The sequence below is a fragment of the Triturus cristatus genome, chromosome 6 (genome assembly GCF_964204655.1).
Source record: "Triturus cristatus chromosome 6, aTriCri1.1, whole genome shotgun sequence".
NCBI lineage: Eukaryota > Metazoa > Chordata > Amphibia > Caudata > Salamandridae > Triturus > Triturus cristatus.
The window spans coordinates 1,635,262,769-1,635,280,881 of NC_140589.1; the positions used below are offsets into that span (position 1 = coordinate 1,635,262,769).

The 18,113-nt window shown below is 42.1% G+C and overlaps 1 protein-coding gene across 1 annotated transcript in view; it reads left to right on the forward strand.

Moving 5' to 3' along the window:
- The window catches only part of ABCG5 (ATP binding cassette subfamily G member 5), a 243,689-nt gene that overhangs the window by 115,022 nt on the left and 110,554 nt on the right, over positions 1–18,113 (forward strand). The window contains exons 9-10 of the mRNA XM_085612783.1: positions 1,859–2,064; positions 13,486–13,624. Of these exons, the coding sequence (XP_085468909.1) occupies positions 1,859–2,064; positions 13,486–13,624 (345 nt within the window). The remainder of the gene's footprint in view (positions 1–1,858; positions 2,065–13,485; positions 13,625–18,113) is intronic.

The window sequence follows — 18,113 nt, forward strand, 5'->3', positions numbered from 1 at the left end:
ATTTCAGGCTCTGCTGTTGGCCGTCACCGAGCCGTCCAGCACTTCCCGGGAACCAGCAACGGATGTTCGCCAGGCCGCACCGCAAGCGGGACTCCTCCGCGGCCGTCTCTAGTCGCCGCTTCCACTGCTACGCAGCTGCCCTGCCGCCATCTTGGCCGCACTCCAATTCAGCGGCCGTCTTCTCAGTAGTCGCCGATCTCGGCACGGGGCAGCTAGGTCTCGGCCCATACACTCCATGGGTCCCCGCCGTCAGGGGGGCCCCCCCTCCGAGATCGCCAGGACAGCAAGCTGGCGTCTTTACAGGAGAACCAGTGGGGTCGGCGCGGAGCTCTCAGCTTGCGCGACCGTCCTCATCAGTGCCTAAGCCACGCCCCTTGTTTTTGTTTTATGATATGAGGTAAAAGCAGCAAATATCTGGATTTCAAATTAGTTTTAGGCTATTGAATTACAGTCGAAGTTGTAGAACCTAAAATATTCTGTTCTAACCATGACTAGTGCACAGAGTATTTCATAATCCAGGTCCAATATTTAGATGTATGGTAATCTGATAGAAAACACATTTGTAGAATACCAGTATTCAGAAACTATTTCACCTGAAATATTTGGTTAAAATTAATCATTCGGTAGTGACCATTCCAGACAATTTTATTTTTTCGAAATCTCAAAATTACCTTCCAGTTGCTTTTTAACTGTCTGCTATTAACCTTTAAAATTGCTTCTCCAGTAAATACTAACCACAGCTCAAGAGTCTTCTTCCCCTACACGCTGTGCCAATCACATATGAACATATGTTCCTCATTTCATTGTAGAAACCCCTTCCAGTACTTTAGAAATTATTCATCACGTCAATAATATAAAATAGTCCTAGCCACTCTGATTGCTGAAACTGAAGAGTCTGGACAGTGTAGATTGCATAAACTTTGGATTCAATTGCCACGTTAAGTACAAAACGATCCTTTCATACCTCATAGATTCTTACTCCAGGCGCGCTGAAGGTGTGCTGGGCAGATTTGATAACATTGGGTAAATCTGAAAAAATTCAGGAAGAATGAATCTTGCCTCCTTCTTGACATAGATGCTAGTTATTCATCCAAGTCCCATTCCCTGAAGATAGCCTCCTTTCAATCTTTGAAGACTGTTGGTAATGCCTCGAGTTACCCGTGCACAATTGAAGGGGAAAAGCAATCCAATATTTTCCCAAATATACTTTAAGGTCCCTGACAATAGTTGCTGGCAATTTTACTGGCCTGACCTGTATTTTTATGTCAAAGTACTGTACACAAATTTGAGAAATTAGGAAAATCACTTATTTTTCCCCTTTAACATATAAACTTAAAACAGAAAACAAAAGAAGTAGTTACTGTAACATTATTTTAAAGAGCATTCAAAATGATTTCTAATGAATACTAAAGTGAACAGTGAGACTCAATCTGTTTTAAAAAAAAAAAAAAGACTAGCGATGCACTGGACCTTAACTTAAAGGCACTTCAGTAGTCAAGACTGCAACAAAATCAATTTAACCAGTAAAGGTTCGTACCTCATATAATTAAGTATACACTTTAATTTGTCGATTTACTTGCTTGATGCATTTACTGAATTTACTCGGTAACGCCGTTCAAACTCTAAAAATGATTTGAAAGTGTGCTGGTTCATCACTGGCAATTAAAGTTAGTGTGTCTCTTCCTGCGATGACACAGGGGGTCGTGGGATTTATATGTCATGTCTGTTAAATCTCTGATTTTACTGCAAAGACGTCACAACCAAGATAGAAGATCGATAGACTCATATTTTGAATGCTGCTGTTTATGTGCTAATAATGTCAAATGTGTATTAACAATACAAATCTTTAAATTTACAGGAGAACAACTAGAAACCTATCTCGAAACAGGATGGGCATTCTGATGCGACTTTCCCAAAACCTGATATATGGGCTATTTGTAGTATTTTTTCTGCTAAAACTGAATAACGATGTTTTAAATGGAGCAGTCCAGGACCGGGTGGGCGTCTTCTATCTATGTCTGGGGGGAACACCATACACCGGAATGCTCAATGCCGCTACTTTGTGTAAGTTTTCATTTTATTTCACCTATTGTGGATTCTGTGTAATGAATATTTGTAACGCAAACTCCTGTGTGTATGCGCAGTCTCAGAGCAAATCTTTAATCCTCCCATTGACTTTGTCAAAGAAATACTGCTCCGAGTCAATTACTGCTTTCCCAAACCCAGTTTTTTTTTTATGGGATACCAAATTGTATTCATTTATTTTTATTCTTGTTTTTAATCCTATTATTGAATTTAAACATAATTAATTATGTAATGCTTTGATACATGAGACAACAGCGTAACCACAAATGTTCAACAAACTTTCTTACTATATATGAATTGATCTGCTTCATTCTTTGAAGACGCATTGGAGTTCAACAATTGGTTATCTAAGGGGCACATGCATCAAGCAAAGGAATTGCGATTCATTAATAGCGATTATTAAGGAAACGCAGTTTCTTATGCATGTAGGTTTTGCAGAAAAAAGAGCGATTCATACACATTCCCTATAAATTGTGATTCGCTATTAGGGAATGCTTTCCTATTAATTCCTATGGGCCTACAGTCTACAGGCACCCCTAAAAATGGTATTTGTGCACATGTAGCGCACACACATTCCCTAAGGGCATGCGTATGCGCCACATGGCACATAGAAAAGTGCAATTTTGTGCATTTTTCTAAGGAATTGCAATTTACCATCAACTTGAAGTTGATGGTAATTTGCGATCCCTTAATGCAGAGTCGCATTCTAAGAATGCTTCTTGCATTGCATTTAGAGATTCGCAAATTAGGATTCCCTAACTGTATTTGCAAAATAGGTAATCACAAAAATTGCGATAACCTATTTTGTGAATGCCTTTGGGGTTGATGCATCCCAAAAAGCTATTTACCGGTCACAAAGGGGCGGATTCTGCGAAACGGCCCATTTGCAACCAGTAAAAAGCTTGATGCTTGTGCCTCTAAGTCTCTGAACAAAATTGCTCCAGCCTGGAATACTAAATCTCACAGCACTAAACCATTAGCACCTTGGTCTCTGATGAGCTCAGAGCATATAAGGTGCCTTGAAAGACCCTCAAACAGTAGTAGAGGAAGGATTGCAGCAAAGAAGCTAAAGAGTCTTACTGTAAGGCCACTAAGAAATAAAGCACAAAGTTCAAAGAATTCTTCTAGCAGTGGTGGCCAATAAGTTCAACCTGAAGGGGTCCCACACACACATATACACTCACTTATAGCCATGCATTCACATGCAGACATGCACACACACGCCCATTCACAACACTCACTCACCAATACATATTCATTCATACATGCACGCACAAAACAGTCAATGAAAAACACTTGCCTGCTGCAGCTCTTGGGGGGAGGGTCCAGCCTCAGAGGTGCCAGGAGGGTTGGGGCTGCTGCCTAGGTCATCCAGTGAGGGAGGCAGCAGTCCCTACCTCATCACAGAGTAGGATGGAGTCAGATAGAGTGTTGACCCCACCATCTCTGTGAGGAGGTGTCAGTGATAGACACTCAGCCATAGGCACTTCAGGGCTTAAAATTGGAGTTCTCAAGTGAATGCTATCACTGACGCTCCCCCTCATCACAAGAAGGAGGGTCTCGAGGACATTTGCTAAGCTGGGGAGGTCACGCCCATCGTATCTGTAACATCCTGAGCCCAGCAAATTCAGCTCAGGCAGCTAGGAGCCTTCACATTTACTGTATGTGTAGTTCCTGGCTGCCTGACCTGAAAATAAAGAGTGTCTGTCAAACTGACCTTTGTGCAGCCTCACAGACACTGTTTATGTCCGGAAGATGTGGGGGTGTGGCCCCATCCTCCTTAAGGACAGGACGCTGCTGTCTTCTAGGAGCGTTTCTTCCATCCTCAAGAGTTTTTGTTATCCCCAGTTGCTTGCTTTAGCACGATAATTCAAACTCAAGTTCTGTGCAATTATCTGTCCGGTGTCTTTTAAAGATATAATAATGAAAGTATGTCTTTCTTCAGGCCGTACATCATCAGCTGCATCGCTCCTGGAGGTGATTCAGTTGCTGAATCTAACTCTAGATTCTGTCTATTGGAATTCCCTTTTCTGAATATAGGAATGTTTAGTTTTCTGATGTTATCGATTAAGCCAGGCTCGCCACTTGATCCCTGCCCACTTCGGATCCTGGCCTTAGCTAAGGATCTTGTAGCACCTAAATTAGTGCAAATGTTCAATAGAGCATTGACAACAGCTACTCACCTAATTTGAAATATGCTCTTGTAGTACCTCTGCTCCAAATATCTATATAGACAGTCCAATTCTTACAACCTACAGACCCATCTTGTTGCTCCTGTACCTAACCAACGTAATCAAAAGTCATGCTAATCTCCTTCTAACCTCCTGAGACAGCTCTTCCTGATGTAGTTGAGGACATCAGAGCCATCTTGGATGAGGGATAATTTGCCGCTTTGGTCCTACTGGACCTCTCTGCCACTTTGTATGCATACAGTTGCTCACCCTGCACTTCTTGAGAGGTTAGTAAACACCGGAGTCTCAGGTCTGGCTCTGGACTGGATCAAGCCCTTCCTCTCTGACAGATCTAATTGTATTTTTCTCTCCCAATTTGTTTCAGAAAAGTTCAGTTTTCCCTGTGAGGTGCCTCAACGATGTTGTTGTTATTTAACATTTATATGGCTCCCCTAGGGACAAGATGGCGGTCGAGTGAGACCGTAGCTCGCACCATACCAGAGCCGGTGATTATTGTCTCGGATGCGGAATTACGATTGAGCAAAAGTTGTGGGGCTGTTAAAAACTATGTTGTCAGACCCTACCTGGACATCGCGGATTTCACAGGAGCGATATTTCCAACTGATGGGGACTTGTATTGGTTTAGCCCTGTTTAGATACTGCCAGAGTCTAAGGAAGGCGTTCCTGGCGTCCTCGCTATCTTTGACCTCAGTGGCTAGGACCCAACCTATGCTGGACGTGGGAGTAGGGGCGGATCGTTGCCTGGCGGACACAGTGCTGGATCGGACGGCGGCGGCATCGGAAGAGGCTGAGGCTGTTGCACGGGTGACTGCCCCGGATGCAGACGAGCTCACGAAGACTGGTAACGCTGGTAACGCCGATAACGCCGATAACGCCGATAACGCTGCGGAAATGGCTCCAAAATCGGCAGCACTCGCAAAAGCTAAGGCGAGGCTTGCCTTGAAGAACCCCACAGCGCCCACAGTGTCTACAGATCTGGGTCAAGTTGAGGCGCCAGTCACAACGCCCATGCGTAGGGAAGAAGGAACAGCCTCCGGGAGGAAGAAAACAACTGCAGGAACAATAGCAAAACTAACTTGTCCCACTGTAGTGGAACTGATGAAAGGGGGAGGAAAAACGGTGAAAGAACTCTTACCCATCCAGGATGTAGAAGATCCCCTTGGGACTCACATGAGGGGCCAGAGTGGGTCAGGAGAGGTAGGCGGAGGGGGGGGGGTGAAGGAGGAGTGAGTGGTATAAGACTCCCCCTTGTTGAGAACAATTTTTTTTTTGGTGCTAAAAATGCTAACAAGGGTGATAACAGTGCCGGGGAGGCCCAAACGGCTACCGAAGTAACTACTATATCACCGCACCCCCCGCTAGTAGAAACAGAGAGCCAAGGTGCAGGGGGAGGGAGACCTGAAAAAGATTCAGAAAAGGATCTGGACTTTTTCTCTATTTCGGATGGGGGCGATTGGTCGGAAGTGGGGACAGATAGTAGTAACCCTGACCTAAGCGATAGCGAAATTGACCTTTCAGACACTGCTAAAGCTGGGACAATCCAGAGGAGAAGGAAAATACGAGAGAGAGATCTCACATGGGACTATTCTCCATCAGTACGACTTACAGGCGTTCCGGCAAAGGAACCAGTAAAGCAACCAGTTAAGGAACTAGAGGGGGGAGAGGGAGGAGACCCCAGTCCACCTACACTCGAGACTATCCTTCAAGCAATATCTACCCATCGAGAAGAGACGCGGCAGGATGGGCGCAAGGCTCAAGCTGCACTAAAGAAAGTACAAGGAGTGGTCCGAAAATTGTCAAAAACTTGTAGTACATTTGGGGAGCGGATGACAGACTTGGAGCCAAGAATCTGTACCACAGAGTCAGATTTGGCAGGCACCCAAGAGCAGGCTAAGTCACATGAGGCACAGATAGTAGATATCCAGTGGAAACTAGAGGAGCAGGAGAACCGCCAACGGCGGAATTATCTCCGCGTTCTAGGAGTGCCAGAGGGACTGGAGGGGGAGTATGTTCGTAGGTATATCATTGATCTGTTTAGGGAGTCGCTCCCTGAGCTTACGGACTGGAATTGGTCACTAGAGGTTCAGCGGGCACATAGGGTCCCCTTCATGCGAAAACAGCCAGTAAAGGTAGGGTCACTCCCACGTGCTATTTTGGTTTATTTTGGCAGCTTTTTGCTTCATCAAGCTATTTTTGAAAAAGCAAGACCTGAGGCTAGACGTGTTAGGAATGAGGTAACTTATTTTGTTCGTCCAGACTTCTGTCATACTACTGTTGAGAGACGGTAGAGGTTGAGACAACTGATAAGACCTTTTCAGGATAAGAAAGCTCAGGCTTTTCTAAATAATCCTGCTAAGCTAAAAGTCATATGGAATGGACAGACACGGTTTTTTATGTCTGAGATAAAAGCTAAGGAGTATCTGGATAGTTTGATAGGATGAGTAGGATGAGTAGGAGGACAAGACATTAGGTATTACAAAACCTTTCTTTCTCTCCTTCTCACTCTGGGGGGGCGGGGGTTTTTGTTTTCTTCTGCTCAGTAGTATTATCTTTTTTTTTTCTCTTTTTTGGCTCCCTTTTTTCATGATTGCTAATTTACTCGAAAACCTGAAGTGAGGGCTGATATAGCAACTACACCGCATCTGTTAATTAATATTATGGTTTGCTCTTGGGCTTTTGTGTAATGTGTGAGGCATTCATCACACACAGACTTATGTCTGAGTGTCTCTCAGAGGGGCAGGGGGTTGGGGTGGGGCGGTTCGGAGCTGGGTGGGGGTAGAGGGGGAAAAATGTAAAAATAACTTATCCAGAGTAGAAGATGAAATAAGCAGAAATTTAAAAAACATATATGTAAGCAAGAGAAATGTGCTATGTGATTTGTATAGTGGTAAAGAAAAGGGATGGAGAGGGGGGGAAAGGGGAAGGGAAAAAGGGAATTGTTTGTCATGCAAAGAACTCTCAAAACAGATTTAAATGGGGAGACTAAACATCTGCTTGATTAATATAGCGGGATTGAACGATGCGATTAAGAGAGGTAAACTGGGGGAGCTGGTAAAATTATACTCTTTTGATTTTGTATGCTTGCAAGAGACCTATCTCCCCTGGGATAAAAGACATTGGCTCTTAATTCAGGGCTATAATTTATTGACATCTACATCCCAAACTTCAAACATTCGAGGGGTAGCCATTCTTGCTAAAACATCCTTGGGTCAACCCAAGAGGAAGCTAGCTGATCCATTAGGTAGATGGGCGATAGTTGAACTCGGGATAGGACTTACTATATGTTCAATTTACGGGTAAAATTATGATGACCCCCAGATTTTTGAGGATCTTGAATTAGAATTGGCAATATGGCCGATGCCCCTAATTGTTTGTGGAGATTTTGAGATTGCCTTAGATTTACAGCCAGGGCATAATAAACAAGGGGGGTATCAGGGGCGGAAACCAAGGGTTTATAGGGCACTAACGTCACTCAATAAGAGCCATGGCTTAACGGATATGTGGCTGGCCAAAAATACATCCCAGAATACAGGAAGTACATACTATTCATTTCCGCATAAAAAATATGTTAGAATCGATTATTTTTTTGGATCAACAATCCTTCTTAATAAAGCTAGCATTAGGATCATGCCTAAGATCATATCGGACCATAACCCATTAATCTTGGAGGTGGAAATTCCGGGCTTTACAAAAAAAAGGAGGAGATGGTCATTTGATAAAAAACTGCTGGTTAATATAGATTATGTCGTGCATATTAAAAAATGGACAACTGACTATTTTGATATAAACAGATATAGTACCTCCAGAATAGTTGTCTGGGATGCGTTTAAGGCGGGCTTGAGAGGGGAAACTATTAGCTATGTTGCCAAGGTACGAGCATTACGTATGGGGGAGAATCAAGAGTTAGTGAGTAGACTTAGAATGGCAGAAGAGGAGCACTCTCTACTTATAAAACATGGAAAGGAGACAATGCATAAGCGGGAACAAATATTGGTTCTTGAGTCAGAAATTAATGGATGGCTAGCGCAAAAATCTGCGGAGGAATTCCAGTCCCGGCGTGGTGGTTTATATGAGAGTGGAGAATCAGTTGGGAAGAGATTAGCTCTTCGTACTAGACAAAAGTCTGCACAGAATCAAATCTTAGCTATCAATGCGGGGGGGGGGTGGTATACACGGACCCCGATGATATAGTTCAAACTGTTCAACAGCATTATCAAACACTATATTCGGAAGAGGGGGCTAGGGAGGAAAGGTTAATACTGGAAGATATTATTCAGATAACAGGGGATATGGGAGAGATCTTGGATGAAGAGACAAAGCAAGAGCTAGAATCAGAGATCTCATTGGGAACATCAATTATACCATTCTTATTGGATCTCTTTAGAGGGATCCAGTATGATGGGAAAACACCAGAGTCATGGAGGGAGACACGTATTGTCATCTTCCCAAAAAAGGGCAAACCCCCAGATAATCCAGGGTCTTATAGACCAATATCTTTAATTAATACAGACACGAAGATATACTCTAAGGTTTTAGCTACTCGGTTGAGAAGGGTCATTGGTCGTCTGGTTTCCCCATGGCAACATGGTTTTATACCAGGGAGAGAAACAACAGACCATATACGAAGAGCAATTTCATTATTTGATATTGTATCCGAGACGGGGGGCCAGATGGCCATGATCCTTCTCGACGCTGAGAAGGCATTTGATCGCGTGAAGTGGGAATTCCTGTGGGGTATCCTGGAGTTAAAGCGGTTTGGCCAGGGATTTATCAGAACAATTAAAGCTATGTATCAAAATCCGAAAGCTCGGATACAAGTGATGGGAATTCCGTCAGGGATGTCCCTGCTCACCTATTTTATTTGCGTTATACATTAATTCATTAGTTGAGAAGCTCTTACGGTCAGGCAAAATTAAACCTATATATTCTAACGGGTATCAGACTAAAATATTGGCCTATGCCGATGACCTGGCAATTTTGACATCAGATCCTAAAGAGGCTTTAGACGAAATCAACTGTATAGCTGAGAGGTTTGGTATGTTATCTGGATACCGTTTGAATAGAGAGAAAACCATGATTGTTTAAACAGAGAATGTGGAGCTCGATGATCCCAGGTGAACAGAATCGGCAGTCTATTTGGGGGTGCGTATTTCAGCAAAAGTGAAAAATATAATTAAATTGAACTATGGTCCACTCATTAAGACCATAGCTCCAGAATTGAAGAGGGTTAATGGATTGCATTTATAAATCATTGGAAGGGGAAATTTTCTTGCTTTGGAGGATCAAATACTTAAAAGCATTAATTGTATGTTTTCAAATTTTATGTGGCAATACGGGAAGGTGAGGAGTTCTATGAAGTTTCTGTCATTGACACAGAATCGAGGAGGGCTAGCTGCCCCAAACATTACATTACATTATTGGGCAGCAGTATTACACCAATTAGCTTTCTTATTAAAGATAGATAGAAATAGTGACGAGGATACAATGGAGAGGATCCCAACAGTCTTTGAGTTGGCAGTAGGAGATAAGGCTTCTGGGCTTCTTTTAAAAGAATTGGAGCAAAGTTATTATAAGAAAGTCAGGTTAAAAATTATAAAGAGTGCATGGAGGATCTGGAAGCAGATATCAAAATTCATGGAAATTCCTAAGGTTACGCAATATACCCCTTTATGGCATATATCGTTTTTACCAAAAGATGCTTATGATTCTACTGGGCGGGAATGGGAGAATAAAGGGGTTACTACTATTGGAGCATTTTATGGTGGAAAACAACAACCCCAATTCTCTGAACTACAATATCACTTTGGGGTATGCCCTAAACAGTTTTTCAAATTTATTCAGATTAGTAATATACTTATGGCTTACAGACCAAGGGTGACGATTGAGAGGATTCCTCTGATGGATTTGATCGGAAGCATCTCTTGTAGAATTCGAGGCATATATAGTTTCTTACTAGCAGCATTGCCGGATGACCTGGAAAAAAATGAGTTATTATGGGCAGCAAAACTGAATAATCCGGACGTAGATATCTATAGGAGCTTAGAACTTTCTGCCGAAAGTTTTATATCCTTCAATTTAAAAGCTCAGCTATATAAAACTATATTTAATCTTTATTTTACGCCGGCAAAGCTTTTTTTATGGGGGAAAAGGTTGGACGATAAGTGTCCTAGATGTGGGATGGGCCCTGCTACTTTGATACATATGCTTTACGATTGTGGGAAATTGGCCCTTCTAAAGTCTAGGATTCTTGGCTTTTGGAAACATTTATTAGGTAGGAACTTTGACCTCACCCCTACGCTAGTAATCTTAGGGTATGATAGCAAGCTCGAGTGTAATAAGGAGCAGGAATATTGCCTTTTTGTAGGCATAGCTATTTTTATAATAATGTTAACAGCTCGCTGGAAGGATAAAGATCCACCCACTTATCAGATGTGGTTAGCGAGATTATTAGGGATATGGAAACAAGAGGCAGCCCTGTATGCTTGCAAAGGGAGGAAAGCCAGGAGTCGTGGATTAAAAATCTGGGCATATATTGCGAAATGGAGTGGGGAAGTTGGAGGCTTATGAGTAATAGGAACATGGATAGTGAGACAAATTTATCTATAAAAGGAAGTCTAAATCAGTAGGAATAACCTTGGTTTGTACAATGTATAACAACACCTGTTCTTTTCTCCTTCTTTTCTGTATACTGCTTGTGTATAGTCTTTGGAATATTCTTTAGGTTTTTTCTTTTTGTTTTCTTTTGTTGATGTTCTTTTTTTTATTTATTTGTACATGGAATCTGATCTGATATGACGATATGTATTATGGCCAAGTTTATATGAGCTATGTTTTGATTTTCTGCTTACTCTGGGTATGAATGAAAAAAATATATATATATGGCTCCCCTAGGGACTCTGATTAGATCTTTCGGTTTCTCCTGTATGATGTATGCAGATGACACCCAGATTGTAGTCTCTATCTCTGACATATAAAGGAAACTCAGAGCTCCTTCTATGCGTGCATGTTAGCCATTTGTCAATGGATGGACTCAAGCTTTTTGAAACACAGTGCATAGTACACTGTGATCTTACTTTTTGGAACTAATAGCCCCTAGTGGTTCTCCAGATAGTGGCCGGAAGCTCTTGGTCCCCAAACATCTTCCACTCTCTGTGCCAAAAACCTGGGTGTGCTTTTGGACACTAACCTTTAATTTGCTATTCACATCAACAGGGTAGCTTTCAAGTGCTTTGCAATGCTTCGGGCCAGTTGCAAAATCCTTGCTTATTTGCCCATTGTTGCTTAAAAAACCACAATTCACGCCATGATACCTTTGCACCAGGACTATGCTAACTTTTTCCTAGTTTTGCCATAAGTTCTCTTGGGCAGGCTCCAGATTGAACAGAATGCAGAGTCTAGTGTCAGACTCAGTTCCTCCAGTACAACTTCATGTACATCTCTTCTTCCTATGCTCCACAGGCTATCTTTCTGGCAGAGATACACTTTTAAGGCTCTCTTAATAGATTTTAAAGGCCATAACTGGAATAGTTACCACATATCTGTCCAGAAAGAACAGTGTAACATAACACGTGTATTTGTAAAGCGCACGTTCACCACTACGGGTATCTTGGTGCTGAATAACAGATGTTTGTTGTTACCCAACTCAATGGTACTCATTTTATCGACCTCAGATAGATGAAAGGCTGAGTGGACCCACCGGGATTTGAACCTGTGACCATGAGGTCGAACACAGGCCCCTGCAGTAGACACATTAGTCCACTGAGCCACCAGACCCGGCATGTGTATATTTGCTTGTGCACACCCTTCATTCGGCAGAAGCCTGGTTACTCCCCAAATTCAGGAGCTGTCACAAAGAAACACCCCCGTTCTTCTACTGTAGGGCTAAAATGTGGAATTAATTGCCTGTCTCTTTGAGGCTGGCATCTGATTATCCCTCTTTCAGAAAGTCTCAACGAAGGGGTCAAATGATTCAAAGCAGTAGTGCAGCATAGTTCATCTCTGGTGTCTGGGGATCCCTGCTGGGGCAGGTGGCCTGGTTTACATCCTGGCCACGCTTTGCATAGAAGAAAATGAGAAAACCCTTACAGAATCTAGACTGTAGCAGGATGATCTGAGATTTGTAGGTAAATGAGGCAAAGTGGAAAATCCAGACCAGTCCTGTACTCTCCAGGCACCCTTGAGGTTTCTGTCTCCCACAGAGGAGTAGGCTTCCAAGCTAATTGAGGATCAGCTCAAGAATGCTGCTTCTTTCACAGACAAATCCTTCCAACTACACAAGACTCTGTGTAGCCTCCCATTCCCATATCAACTGCCAGGAATGACAGCCAATACCCAAGAAAGGCAGGTTGTTGCGACCAATTTCGGCCAAACTCACCTGAGGAAACACCCTCCTGGGATAGGGATCGGAACATTTCTGTTGTGTCTTGCCCGTCACCTCACCTCAGGAACTAAAGAGTGCCTTTTACCATTTCCTTGCTCATTGTCTTTTCTCTCTGAGATCTACTTAACTATGCACCTCTCCCAGACCACTGTCTGACCCGCCCATGGAGTTACTTAGGCAGATGGCCAGGTCACTTGCAACTGAAGCTGAGAAAAATGCTGATGGGCACTTTGCAATGTTCTAGCTGACTGTTGCCTCCTCATGACCTTTCCCATGTCTAGCAGAGTTGGATATCTGCCCCTGACAAGCCCTGTCATTCTCATACCACAAAAGAGGCTTTGGCCCCTGCCCCTTTGCATGCCATAGGGAGAAGCTGAAAGATGATCTCTGGTGAGCTGGCACCCCTTGAGGAATGCCAGCTCTATGAGAGTTGAGAAGATAAATGTAGTTGAACGGACCTGTAGTTGGCACTCTGGGCTCCCCACCTCAACTTAAGGCACTTGTTGATACCAGTGGCATACCCTCACCCCAACCTCTTATGCTTTGCCCAGCTGCGTCTTCAACCATGTATCTATACGCATTTTCTGAATCTTAGATTTTGGCCCTGAAATTAATAAAAAATTGCTCAACATTAAAATCTGCATTTGAGTTAATTCTGAAACAGATTACAGTCCTACGCATGTATACTTTGTTTGCAATGATACAGAAACATTTTGTAAGTACAGCATTTCCTGTACAACTGCAAATTATTCTTCATGAAGCACGGTTCCCCCAACATCACTTATTTCTAATATTTTATTTCTATGTTTTCATTTTAATGCATTTCAGTTCCTGCTTTACGTGCCATCGGTGACCAGGAGAGCAAAGATGGCTTATACCAGACATGGCAAATGTTTATTGCTTATGTGGTTCATGTCCTCCCCTTCAGCCTTATCAGTGTGGCCATTTTCTGTGCCTTCTTATACTGGTGAGTATTTCAATGTATTTCAATGTTCAAACGGCCCCAACAGCGCTGGGATGCCTGGCCTCACCATGGGGGTGCCCAGGAGTGGACACCTCACATGGAAAGCCAGGAAGGGTTCCACAGCGGTATGAGTAAAAGCGCCAGGATGCCCCCGTTGGGGGTGGCAGTGCGCTATACAAGTACAAACACAATGTGTTACCTCCTTAAGTGCACTAAGGAATCTTAATTGTATATGTAGATAGAAAAGCGGTGAGGGAAAATATATGTTTACGGTCTCAAGGAAAACCCACAATAAAGTTCAGCTAAGGTTTGAAGTTTGCCAGTGTCGCAAGCATGCATTGAATACACCTTACTCCACACAGTTATAGTTTTAGCAGGTAATTTTATTCTGAAGTTAGATTCTCATTACCATGATCATCCTATATAAAATCTGATTCTAGTTTTCACTATTCCTTCTGCACAATTTTCTGTTTATATCAGGTCCAAAACTGTTTCACAATTAGGTGATATTTTGTCATATCTTTGGACAATCTGCCTTAAATGTGCGTTTTCATCTAGTTATATATGCGCACAGCAAACATTTAGGGTTGGTAAATACCCTGGTCAACCCATCAATGCATTCAATAAACGTGAAGCACATTAGGCCCAAAAAAAGGACAGAGAATGATCAAGTTTCAAGCCATAAATGGTTTATTAAAGGTCAATGGATTACATATGGCTAAAATCATCAAATTAATATTGATTAATCCAATTTCTATATATATTAGATTACATGCACTTCAAATAAAAGTGATAAACATTATACAGTAGCCTCTAAAGTAAAGGACAAAGGAATGTCGGTTCCCCCATACAGAGACTACCCTAAATCTCCTACTCTACTCTGCTCTAAACTTAGTCTGTATCTGTAGGTATTATAAACTATGATCTACTCTACACTAGCTTAAATCACATAATTGTAACAGTTGTAACATCCAGACACAGATCCAATCAGGTGAAACTGAAATGATACAATTATATGTTTGTTACCTTTTCAAGACCATCATGATACAGCTTGTCTAAGAGTCCTTCAAAGTTGCAATATATGAAATAAGATGAGATACAGGTTCCAGTCTGTACTCAGCAGGTGTCTCCATGACTATGCTACCAGTTCAGTTCAGTTCAATAACTTTATTCGGGTAATTTAATACCCATAAAGGCACAACATATTAATAAAAGACAAAGATGAGAAATTGACAATACACAATAAACGAGCATTTGTGATAATATCTCTATGACAATTGATACATTTCATAACATATTAAAATATTAAAATATTAAAAGGAACTTCATTGGTAAAATAAATTACTATTAATAATAAAACGATATGCCAACTAACAACAGTACAAAGATAGTCATTCAGGTGAGGGCTCAAGGGTCGGGCATAGTATTACGTACTCTAATGGCAATTCTTAGAAAAGTGCTTATGCGGAGGATCAACTCCTCATCAGCCAGGGAAACTATACATGTATAAGCGTTATCCAGGCTGATTGGCCTTCTCTTTTTAAAAAATGGGTTTAGTAAACACTTTATATATTTAATATAATACTTACAGAAAAATAAAAAATGTAAAATTGATTGGCCACTCACCCCATCACAAGGGCATGGTACATGGTCAAGATTATGATGATAACCAAGGGGGAAGCATAATGCAAATCTAATGGTTCCTGCTCTAAGGCGAAATAATAAGCTCCTTTCCCAATGGCTCATGTATAGGGTGAGGTATGTGGGTAGGGAATGATAATCCTGTGCAATAGACATATATCTGAGAGCGGAGGATTTCTTAGATTCTAGGCCAGTCCTTTCTTCGTTATATAAAAAATACAACGCATCTCTCAACTCCTTTTTTGGCACAGTGTCAGCTGTAATTGGTTTTAGGAAAACATTTCCTTTGTTGACACTGCACAGGCTTTGGTATACTCCACTTAGCCAGGGGATTTCCATCCCTTTATCACACAAGAGACAATCATTAATGATCTCTCTCGTGAGGGAGGCAGCCTGATTCTTCCATATTGATAGCCAAAAGAGGGCAGGGCGGGCACGAATGAAGTCCGATATAAAATTAAGACTAAGTTCTCTATGACAGATGTATTGTGGGGTGGAGATTGGGGTACCCAGCAATTTCCTACAAAACCTATTTTCTTCCTGCTGAATTCCGGGACAGTTTGTGGTACCCCAAATCTCAGCCCCATAAGTCGCAACAGGAACACACTGTAGTTTAAAAAAAATGTAAATGGCTAATATAGCGCCAGTGGTCTTTGGGCGGGGAAGGCTGAGAATTGAATTGGTGGCCTTTGAGAACTTGCTCCTGGAGTGAGCAAGATGCTCAGTCCAGGAGCCGTTCGCAGCAAAGACCAAACCAAGATATGGGAATGTGCAAGTGCTTGTCAATTTTTGATTACCCACTGCAATAGAGCTTAACTGTCGCTTCCCAGGGGCACAGGACATTAAGAATGATTTGTTAAAATTAACACGCAGGTCCAGACTATCCATATGTTCGACGAAAGTCCGTACTAGTCTGCGCCGAGAATTCGGAGTGCGGGCTATGAGAACCGCATCATCTGCGTATAATAGTACAGGGAGGCTTTTACCATTGATCATGGGGACGTCATGGGTCGAGGTTTTGAGCGAGTTGTTCAGCCCATTAATATAAATGATGAAAAGTAGGGGGGCCAAGACACAGCCCTGCCTGACCCCCCTTCCTACCTTAATCAACCCCGAAACCTCGCCACTCATGCCAATCCGCACCTGCGCCTGGAGATCTTTATGGAGATGAGCTAAAAAATTTACCAGGGGTTCATCCAAGCCATAAGCCAAAAGAATTGCCCTGGGTTTAGACCTGTTAACAAGGTCGAACGCTGAGGACAAGTCCATAAAAGCCATATAGACCGGAGTTTTCCGTGCTATGGTGTATTTCCCGATAACCAAGTTGAGGTTGAGACATTGCTCATTGGTGCCCACCTTGCTACGGAAACCTAGCTGACAGTGCTCTAAAATATTATTTTCCTCTGCCCATGTTGAGATTTTATTGTACAGTACTCTTCCTAGTATTTTTAAAGTATTGTCGATTAATGAGATCGGCCTACTATAATTACTAGGCTGTGACCGATCTCCTTTTTTAAAAATTGGGACTATAATACTCTTAGCCCAAGTATCCGGTAAAGTGGCATGTGTTATACTATTAAAAACATTTAAGAGTGATGGGGCCCAAAAGTCTGGTTTCCATTTTATTAGATCAATTGGTAGCCCGTCAGGGCCGGGGGCTTTATTCCCAATGCGCTGTTGAATGGCCTCTTCTATGTCCGAGATGGTCAACACAATGGTAGTGAAGGGGCCATAATCATATTGGTCAGGCTCTGATTGTTGGGCAGCATAGATTTTTGAAAAATGATTTTCCCAAATCTCGCTTGATATGTCACAACTGATGGGAGTTAGTAGCTGACCCATCGATCGAAGCTCCCTGACTGCAGACCAAAAAATGTTGCCCTTTTTTGAGCTTGCAGCCTGGGATAGGGTTTCCCAGCGTTCGTTTAGGAGGGTTCCCTTTCTTTTCCGGGTTACAATGTTATATTTCCTCCTGGCCGATTGTACGTCTGCAGCACACCTTGGGTTAAATGACAGTGCCCTACGAAGGTTTCTATTGGCCCGTGCTACCAATTATAATGTTACATAATTATCACAGTAAAAAAAAATGTTTACATGGGAAAAAAGCATTTGTTATTCTGAACTTCTGCTTCACCTAGAAATACATTGTTCACGTACCACAAAGAAAAATGGCAAGCTCTGGGAGTCATTTTAAAATGTAGGTCTACAGTTACTATGGTCAACCTAAACTTGAATAATATAGAGTTAATAACATTTGAGTGTTTACATGTTAATGCTGATCTAATTCAAAAACATTTGATAAAAAAAGTTCAATCCCTCCCTCCAGTGACTTTGGAAGTCACCACAAGCCACACTTTCATTAATTGAAATCTCTAGTTACACAGACATTGTCAACTTTTGCAGCTTGCACCTAGGCTCCTCTACACCCTTTACTCACTGTAAACCCTAACTTTAATTTCCTCAAGTTATTCACACTGCTTTTTTCTTCCTCTTAATTCGGGTGGCTACTTTCCTCCAATGCAATTTGACCCACACTTTGCCAAAATCCTTTTTAGCCCTCTTTCTTATATAATGAAATAGGCATACCACACAAATCATAATGATTAGTATCAGGATTAGTACTATCCTTAAAATTACACTGTCAATACCAATAACCACTCTCCAATCTTGAAAAATCCTTTCCCTATTGCTTCCCATGCACAGTTATGTTATTTACAAACGTATTAATCTCATTGCGTGTATCAGGTAGTTAAGTGCAGCATTGCTGAATCCGAACCAGGTGTCAGACTCCGCCCTCTTCGCTGTATCTAAAGCTGGCCTGTTCTTCAACACCATTGCCCTTATGGCCATA